Source organism: Vombatus ursinus, unplaced genomic scaffold (genome assembly GCF_900497805.2).
Source record: "Vombatus ursinus unplaced genomic scaffold, bare-nosed wombat genome assembly UNPS02004596.1, whole genome shotgun sequence".
Taxonomy (NCBI): Eukaryota; Metazoa; Chordata; class Mammalia; order Diprotodontia; family Vombatidae; genus Vombatus; species Vombatus ursinus.
In genome coordinates, this window is record NW_020944374.1 from 5,793,482 (window position 1) to 5,802,790 (window position 9,309).

General features: G+C 48.6%; 1 protein-coding gene across 1 annotated transcript in view; it reads left to right on the forward strand.

Annotated features, from left to right (window-relative positions):
• The window catches only part of LOC114025327 (nuclear fragile X mental retardation-interacting protein 2-like), an 18,776-nt gene extending 17,943 nt beyond the window's left edge, over nucleotides 1-833 (forward strand). The window contains exon 4 of the mRNA XM_027838734.1: nucleotides 728-833. Coding sequence (XP_027694535.1) covers nucleotides 728-833 — 106 coding nt within the window. The remainder of the gene's footprint in view (nucleotides 1-727) is intronic.
• The last annotated feature ends 8,476 nt before the right edge of the window (nucleotides 834-9,309 follow it).

Consider the following 9,309-nt stretch of genomic DNA (forward strand, 5'->3'; position numbering starts at 1 on the left):
ACCTGACCATCCTTTAAGACCCAATTCAAAGGCCTTATGTGTCCTGATCTCCTTGACTGCTAGTACCCTTCCTCCCAAACTACCTTATATGTAAATAGTTTATATTTATTTATTTTTAATTTTCTCCTTCTACTTATTCTGTAGGCTCTTCTATGTACACTTGTGATCTCCCTCATTAGAATGTATGCTCCCACCAAACACTTGACACTTGCTAGCTGTGTGACCCTGGGCAAGTCACTTAACCCCAGTTGCCTAAAAACTAAAAAAAAAAAAAAAAAAAAAAGGACCGTAAACTCCCTGGGGGTTGTTGTTGTTGTTATTCGGTCTTTTTCAATCGGTCCAACTCTTCCTGACCTCTTTTGGGTTTTCTTGGCAAAGATCCTGGAGTGGTTTGCAATTTCCTTTTCCAGCTCATTTGACAGATGAGGAAACTGAGGCAAACAGGGTGAAGTGACTTGCCTAAGGTCACACAGATAGTAAGTGTCTGAGGCTGGATTTGAACTCAGGAAGAGGAGTCTTCCTGACTCCAGGCTCCAAACTCTGTCCACCGAAGCACCACCTAACTGCCTTCCCTGAAGGAAAGCATTATTTTCTTCTTTGTAATAGTATCCCCAACACCTAGCACATAGAAAGCACTTAATAAATGCTTGTTAATTTATTGTTGATTATGCCGTATATCATATTTACGCAATATTATGCACTATATTTCTCTGTGTTTGCATCTCAGCCCCCTAGATGCCTACAAGTTCCTCAAGGACAAGGACAAGGTCTTCTTCAAACTTGGGCTAGCCCTTGGTGCCCAGCACAGGGTTCTGTACACAGCAGGTGGATGATAAATGCTGGCTGAATTGAACTAAATTATTCAGCCTGCCTCAGTTTCCTTATCTGGATTCTAACACCTGCCTTGCCCTAGGCTTTTTGGAGGAATGAATGAGTCCAAAGATGCATAAATGCTTGGCAAGGCCCTCCGAGTCAGCCATCTGCCAGATGGAGGCATATGCAGGGCAATAGTGATGACCCTACCCTGTGGTGTAGGCCAGAGTTCCTTGGACTTAGGAGGGAGGCGAGGAACTTGGGGAACAGCAGCAACAGCCAGGCTCTTTTTCGAAATAGGCTGCAGGCCCGGCATTTCCGCTCCCACTTGGATGGTCTCCCTTTGAGGATCCTTCTCCTGCCTGGCTAGCGAGGGTTTCCGGGTCCTTGATGGTTGCCATATTGACATCTTCAGGCTCATCATCGTCGATTAACAGTACCTCCCTGGGTATCCGCTTGAACTGGTACACCAGCTTCCGCCCCTCTACTTTGCGGAGGATGCCCTTCTGATAATAATACCTGGGGGCAACAGGGCACAGTTAGCGGGGAGGGAGACACTAAGACATGAACCTCCAATGCCTGAGCTGCCCTGCCAGCACTCAGGAAAGCCCTTTACTGCTTCAACTTCCAAACACTTTGGAAACCCAAACTCAAGGGAGGGAGGGCCTGCTGTGGTGACTTACACTAACCCAGGGAATTACCACAGGGGCTGACAAACTAATGGGGAGGGTGCAGGAAACAGGAAACTTGCAGGCAAAATGTTTAAGCGGGATAATAAAGAACTCTCCCATCCTTGAGGCATCAGGCTGAGGGGCCCCTCTAGGGGATGGCTTGGGAGAAGGGCATCGGCCCCCCGCTTCCCTGGAGGGCAAAACGAGAGGCCCAAAGCAGGAAAGACTGAGGTAGGACACCAAGGAGAACATCTAGGGGATGCTGGGATGGGGCCCCGAATAGGCTTACCTCAGTGCCCGCCCCATGGTCTTGTAGTTCATGTCCGGCTTGTTTTTCTGCTTCCCCCACAGCCTTGACACGGCCTGGGCGTCCACGAGCTTGAAGATGCCCTTCTCACGCTGGATCCATTTGATGTACCTGGGGCAAGTGTTCTTGTCCTGCAGGAGAGCCAGCAGGAACTCCCAAAGGTAGATGGTATTCCCTGGAAGAAGGAACATTAGCCGTCACAGAAGAGATCAGTAGTTCCCCAATCAGACTGAGGGCTCCCTGAGGGCAGGCACAGTGCCTCTCTCCTAACCAGACTGAGGGCTCCCTGAGGGCAGGCACAGTGCCTCTCTCCTAACCAGACTGGGGGCTCCCCGAGGGCAGGCACAGTGCCTCCTCCCTCACCAGACTGGGGGCTCCCCGAGGGCAGGCACAGTGCCTCTCCCCTCACCAGATCAGGGCCTCTCCAAGAACTGGGGCCATGTCTCCATCCTCCCCCCTGCCCAGCCTCCCAGCGCCAGAGAGAGAAAGCAGTTGGTACCTTTGCCATCCTCAGACTTCTTCTGAATGAGGAAGTTGGGCTCACTGCCTGGTGAGGGACAATGGGGTGCTTTCACCTTCTGGACTGTAAAGGGAGAGATGGATGGGGAAGCAGGATGAGCACAGTGCCTCAGTGCCCCTGAACCTAGCGGCGTCTCAAAATGGCAGCAGACAAGCCCTGATGTGGCCAGTCCACCGAGGCACACGGCGCAGCTTCTCCTGCTCACACCTCATTCCATGGTGTCCCAACCCCAATCTGGGGGCCTCAGAGGTAGGCATGAAGAGGCTGGCTTCTAGGGGGCTCCGTAAGCTCCTTACACATTGGCTTCCCTCTGTGCTGGTTTGTAAACACAGCAGCAGCACATGGCTGGTTCAGGCTCAAAAGCATACACACACACACACAGATAGATAGATATATAGATAGATAGATAGATAGATAGATAGATAGATAGATAGATAGATAGATAGATAGATAGATACACACACACATATGTATACGTATATACGTATGTGTGTATATATGCATGCATGTATCTGTATATGTGTGCATATGTGTGTATATGTATTATTTTTATATGTAGATGCATGTATATATTTATAGGTATGTATGTGTATGCATGTATATTATGTGTATGCGTATGTATTGTGTATGTATGCAATGTGCATACTTGTGTGTGAGTATGTATTATATGTTTATATATGCATGTATGCATATATGGAATACATAAATACATACATGCACATACACATAAATATATGAAATACATCTATGGAATACACACATACATGCATACATGTGTGTATATGTGTATTATGTATGTGTTGTATATATGTATACGCATGTGTATGTGTATATATGTATTATATTATGTATGTGTATGCGTGTATATTGTATGTATACCTATGTGTATATGTATCTATGTACTGTGTGTACATGTGTGTACATATACATGTACTTATACATATATGGAACACTTGCTTATACATGTATATGTGTATGTGTGTATATGTATATATGTGCATGTGTATGTGTGCATGTATATTTGTATATGCATATGTGTGTGTTTGTATATGTGTATATGTGTGTATATGTGCATGTATATGTGTATGTATGTGTGTATGTATATATATATATATAATATATTATATGGCTAGAGAGAGCATGTCACCCCCACCTCCATGCAGCCCTCAAGAGCTGTTGGGAAGAAGGCAGCAGATAAAGAAGAGGAGTCAGGAATCCTAGTGGTCAGGGAGCCCAGGGAGGTATTATGCCTTTTGATGTAATATGTAATATAAGACGGAAAATTCCCTGACTACCCTCAGGATCCAGGAGAACTGCTCACTGGCTGCTCAGCTTTGCATGTGTTGAGAGCAGGAACTCTCCTATTTGTTATTTGTATCCCCAGTGCTTAAGAAATGCTTTTTCATTAAGTTGCTTGCTCTGGGCTTCAGTTTCCCTCTTAGTAAACCAGATCGAAACGTATCCTTTTTTTCTAGCACTTGAGAGTTTACACACTGCTCTCCTCTGTCCCGTATCAGTATTATTGTCATTTTACCAAGGAGGAAACTGAGGTTCTGAGAAAGGGAAGGGGTTTGTCACACAACCAGATTGATGTCAAAGCCAGAATTTGAATCCAGATCTCTTTCCATGAAGTCTAGGGCATGTTCCATTACACCAGGCTGCCTCTAGATATGATCTCTAAGTCCAGCTCTAAAGCATTAGGATTACCCTTGTGCTAGCACAAAAACTGAGACCCACTGAGGCAGCAAGGGACCATGGGCTATAAAATGAGAAAAGACCTTAGGTGGTAGCCTAGTTTAACCCTTTTTTTCTACCAGAAGAGAAAACTGAGGCCCAATGAGGGGACTTCTGTGAAGTCCAGGGTCACAAAGATGGTAACTGGAAAAGCCAGGATTTGAACCCAGATCTTTTGCCTCCAGGGTATCAAACCCAGGTATTTCCTCTGACAGCACAGGGCTCTCTACCTGCTAGACCACTGGTGTCAAACTCCAATACCAACAGATCCTTTGAAGGTATCACATTAACTCAGAAAACCACAAATTAACATTATCTATGGTGCATTGTATTTTTTTATTTCTTTTGTCAAAAAAAAATTTCCAATTACATTTCAATCTGGTTCAGACTCCACTCAAGAATTTTGTGGGAGCTTGCAGTTCTCTGGGAGTTTGACACCCCTGACTCTAGAGAAGCAAATGATGGCAACTGCCCCTCCCCCCAGTCTGTGCCCCTCACATCTCCTGAGTGTGTAGCTACGCCTAAGAAATGTTCAGCCCTACTCTGCCAAAACAAAAGTCCTTACCTTTCTGTGGTTCTTTTCTCATGGAAGACATCTCATAATCTATATCATTCCTCATGGGGAGACCCTGAGCACTCATGTTGCTCGAGTTAGGCACGTCAATCCCTGAGGAGGTAGAAAGAGGACATACAGCAGATGAAGGCCCCAGGAGAGTCACTTATGGCAAGAAGAAAGGCCCAGGCAGCCTGACTTGGCAGACGAGTGAGGGACAGGGACCCCTCGTCACCAAGGATGGTAGTAGCATCCAATGATCCCCAGGCTGAGACACAGAAGCACGTACGAGGTAGCCTTCTGAGTCTCACCAACAGTTCCTAGCTGGAGTAAGAAAGCAAGAGACAGTAGATCCCAGGTCTAGGTATCAGAGAACCTGAGTTCAAATTCTGACTTGGTTTGTTAATTGTTTTTTTTTACATATTGTCTTTTCTTTGTATTCTCAGAACTTGGAGGACAGATGCCTGGCTCCCAGTTAGTACTTAATAAACATTTATTGCCTGCCTGACTGCACTAGAGAGGCCCTAACACGGATGAGGTGTGCAGCGATGGAAGACGATGCCCCCCCCACCCCACCCCTGCCTCCATACCGCCAGGGGGTCTGCCCTGCCCTTGGCTGGGGAAACAGGCACCTGGATTAATTTTAGAGATGTGAGGAAATGGAGGGAGCATTTTCCAGAGAAGGCCACTGAGGCAGGGGGGTAGAGAAAAGGACTTGCCCAAGGTCATACATCAAGTGAGTGGCAGAGCTCAGTCTAGAAGCTGTTCTCCCATCCCCGCTTTGGGGCTGCAGGCTCACTCCCCAGGAGGGGGTAATTTTACCACTCCCCACCAAGGGCAACAGAGCCCATGTGCTCTGAAGAGGAACCCTGGTGGGGCTGGATGCCGAAGGCACCCTGCTGGAGGTCGTGGAGGAAACAGCCTTAGGTGGAGCACCAGGCTTAGAAACAGGCAAGATCTCAATTCAAATCCTGCCTTGGGCCCCAGATGGACAACTCCAGACAAGTCTCTTCACCTCTGGGCATCTCTTTCCTCCATCACATGATGGGAACAAGAATGTCCCCCGAATTAAATGAGTTTCTACAGTGGCTGAGACCCCCCCCCAGACACTCTGGCTGCCCTGGCGTGGGCTCAGGGCCTGGGAGATCCCGGGAGAGCTTTCCCAGTGTGGGCTATTTCTGGACTTCCAAGGTCAGAATTCCAAAAGCATCATGATCTGTGTCTTCTAATGCCTGCCTGGGACCCCTTCGCTGCACCTACTGGGCCCTTAGCTTCCCAAGCAACATCTATGCATCTTCTCCAGCCCTTTCAGCCAGAGTAGGGACTGGAAAATCTATTATCCTCAATTTACAGAAGGGAAACTGAGGCCCAGAGAGGGGAAAAGACTTGGCCAAGGTCATGTGGCTGGGAAGTAGCCGTGGTGGGATTTGAACCCAGGTCCTCTGACTCCCCAGGCTAGCGCTCTCTCTGGCACCCTGCTGCCTCTCTGCTGTTTGGGTCTCTCCAGGGAGAGGGAGATTCCAACTCACACATGCGATTCTCATCCAGTATGTTGTTGGGGGCCTCCGCGTCAAGCAGGACTTCAGTGGCCATCACGGTCTGGTTGTTATCATCTGGTGTGGGGGAAGATGGAGGAGGTAAGAGAAGTCCACGTGGGGCAAGGGCTGGGGCTACCGGCCCAGCCAGTGGAAGAGGCCGAGGTGGGGGTAGGAAGAACCCTGGGAGCTGGGGGGATGCCATGAGGCCACATGAGGGGGGGAGCCATGGAGAGCCCTATGGCAGAACATCGTTGGGTTCAACCCACTGGGTCTCTAACAGAGCCCTGAGGGACGGTTTGAGGGAAGCTGTAGTCATCATCCAAGTGGAATAGTGGGGAGAGCACTGGATTTGGAATCGGAGGTCCTGGGTTCGAATCTCAGCTCTGCAGCAACCCAGGTAATATCATGGGTAAGTCACCCCCCCGCTCCCCCGCCTCAATTTCCTCCTCTGAAAAATAGGGGGGGTTGGAATACACCAGAGGTATCAAATACATAGGCCCCAACATTCCCTGAACCAAATTTAAATGTAATTGGGAAATATTTAACAAAATAAAAATACAATAAAACATAGATAACATGGTATTTGAAAACAAGGTCAATTTGCAGCCTTCAGGGATCCCTATTAATTACTAATTATTACATTAATTACTAATTAGTAGTCCCCGTTTCTATTTGAGTTTGACCCCAGTGATCTAGAAGATTCTAAGTTCTGTGGGGGCCTAAAAGCTCCCAGCTTGCTCTGCTCACTGGCTCCACGTGCCCAAGGCTCCTTCCCATTTCTATCCTGGTTTGTACCCTTTTCTAGCTCCATCTCCTCTCTTTCCCTAGTCCTGAAGCTGAAAGGGGCCTTGGAAGCCTCATTTGTAAAATGCAGAAATGAGACCCAGAGGGCTGAAATGACTTTTTTCAACGATCACACAGCATAAGCAGAACTCGAACTCAGGCCCTCTGATGCCAAGGCTAGTGCTGCCCTCACTAGGCCCACCAAAAAAACACTATTTTCCCTCCTCAATTAGACTAGAAACTCCCTAAGGACCCAAACCATCTTGTAATAATTCTGTGCCCCTCAAAAAGGACTACCCACCCACCCCACCCCGCCCCACTGCACCCCACATGCACCTGTAGCTTGAGGAGTCCTTTCCCTTTCCAAATAAATCCTGCAGGACTTGGTCAGAGATCAGCCTCCCACTCAGCACACTTCCCTAGACTGCCTAGTTTCTTCAGTAGCCCCCTCCTGTGTGTGGTGAGTCCTATTGGTTGTTTGCTTAATACTATTAGCTCCCAGGATGCAGTGCAGCGGGGGGAGGGGAGATATGCCAGTACATGATCCCTCCTCTTCCTATGCCTAGGGTGTGTAGCTTATGGAAAAGTTACCAGACTTTTCTGGGAAGTTCTCCCTGACTAAACTCACTTTTTAACAGTCCATCTGTTAATCTCTTCTCCTTCAACCCACAGGTGGAAGCCCATAGGAAGCATTCCTATCCCCCAAAGCCTAGCACTACATTGCTTAAAATTTTTTTTTTCATTGCTTAAAATATTAACCCACTCACAGCCCTTGCCCAAGCCCATCCCCCTCCCTTTCTCTCTTTTCTGCCCATACCCCGACCCCAAAGAAAGCAGACCTGATAGCAGAATACCTCCCTCCACAATCTGACTTTCAGGCAGGGTCATGTTCTGGTTCACCGAGATGTTGCTGGGAAGTTCTTCTTTATCAAACACTGTTGAGCACAGACTCAGTAGTTCAGGGTAAGGTACCTGCTCCACAATCACTGGGATCAAAGAAGGATCATCTAGCTGCAGGGAGAAAAAAAAACTAGAGACCCCAGTGCGAAACACCCACCTGCACCCTGCCTTGACTTACTTGGTTCATTCGGAGTCCAAACACAGCAGACCAGAATAACCCAACTCAGCCTCGCCTAGCCCTGCTGTGCCCTACCTACTCCAAGGCCCAACCCAAACCTGGTCCTGACCACTCCAGCCCCAGCCAGTCCAGTCTAAGCACATCTAGTCCACACTCCAAGCCCTTTTCTCACCTTGTTGTCAGGGAGGCACACTGGAATGGCCTCCAGGGTCTCCATGTCCACGCACAAGGCTGACTGTGGTGAAAGGAGGCTCCCCAGGGAGCCTGGAGAGCAGCAGCCACAGGCAACCAAGTGCCTTTGTGCAGGGTATCAGGCCAAGGGCTCTATGCAGGGAGCTCAGTACACTTCTTCCCCGCCCTTGCTCCTTCTGCTACCCACTTGTCCCTGGGTAAGCACCCCCCCTTACTTTTTCAGCCTAGGAGGGTATGCAGACTCCTCTCAGGACTGTGCTGTGCTGCCCCATGTGGTACAGACCCTGGGACCTCCAGAGAGAAGACTGAGGCAAACAAGTGCATGCAAAACCCAGGCTCTGGGCACCAAGGCCAAAGCCTTGCTAGCAGATCATACTCTCTCCCCACTGCAAGGTTCCCTAAGCAGAGAGTGTACATCATGCCCATTGCAAACACCTTTAAAAAGGATCCCAAGAAAGGCCCTGGGCTGCTGTGCAGAGAATCTCAGCTCTGCCACTTACTAGCTATGTGGAACTGGCTGAGTGCATAGCACGGACCTGATCTCCTTGTTTGAACAACATAACATGGGACTATACTTAAGGGGGGTGGAGAGGAATGCACATTCATCCCAGACTACCACCTGCTGTTCTGTTATGGGTGACAGAGGGAGAAAGAGGGGTCATTCTTCCCAAGGATAATGGGGCTTCTGTCAAGGTATGGCCGTATTACTTAGCATGGCATAAGCATAGCATAACTGTACCCTAAAACCTTGCTTCTGCTCATTCAGTGCACCATTCCAGAAAGAGGGACTCCCTCATGCCCTTGGGCTTCCTGTATGTACCTATGTATGTGCCTGACTGGAGCTCCTCCATCCCATCGCTACCACAGTGCCTTGCTCTTCTTATAAGTTCTTGCCTCATGCTCCAGGGAGCTCCAGGGTACATGCATGCACCCATTGCCTGCAAACTCAAACCTAAGTTCAGTGCTCTACACTTCATTGGCTGCGCTGCTTCCTCCAAGGAACAGTGCTTCTTTCTGGATTGAGAGAATCCCACAGGAGACCCTCAACTGACTCAAGACCTGTGGAGGAAAGCAGGAAGAAGGAAAGGAAGAAGAGTGAAGACAGACAAGTAAAGGAAGA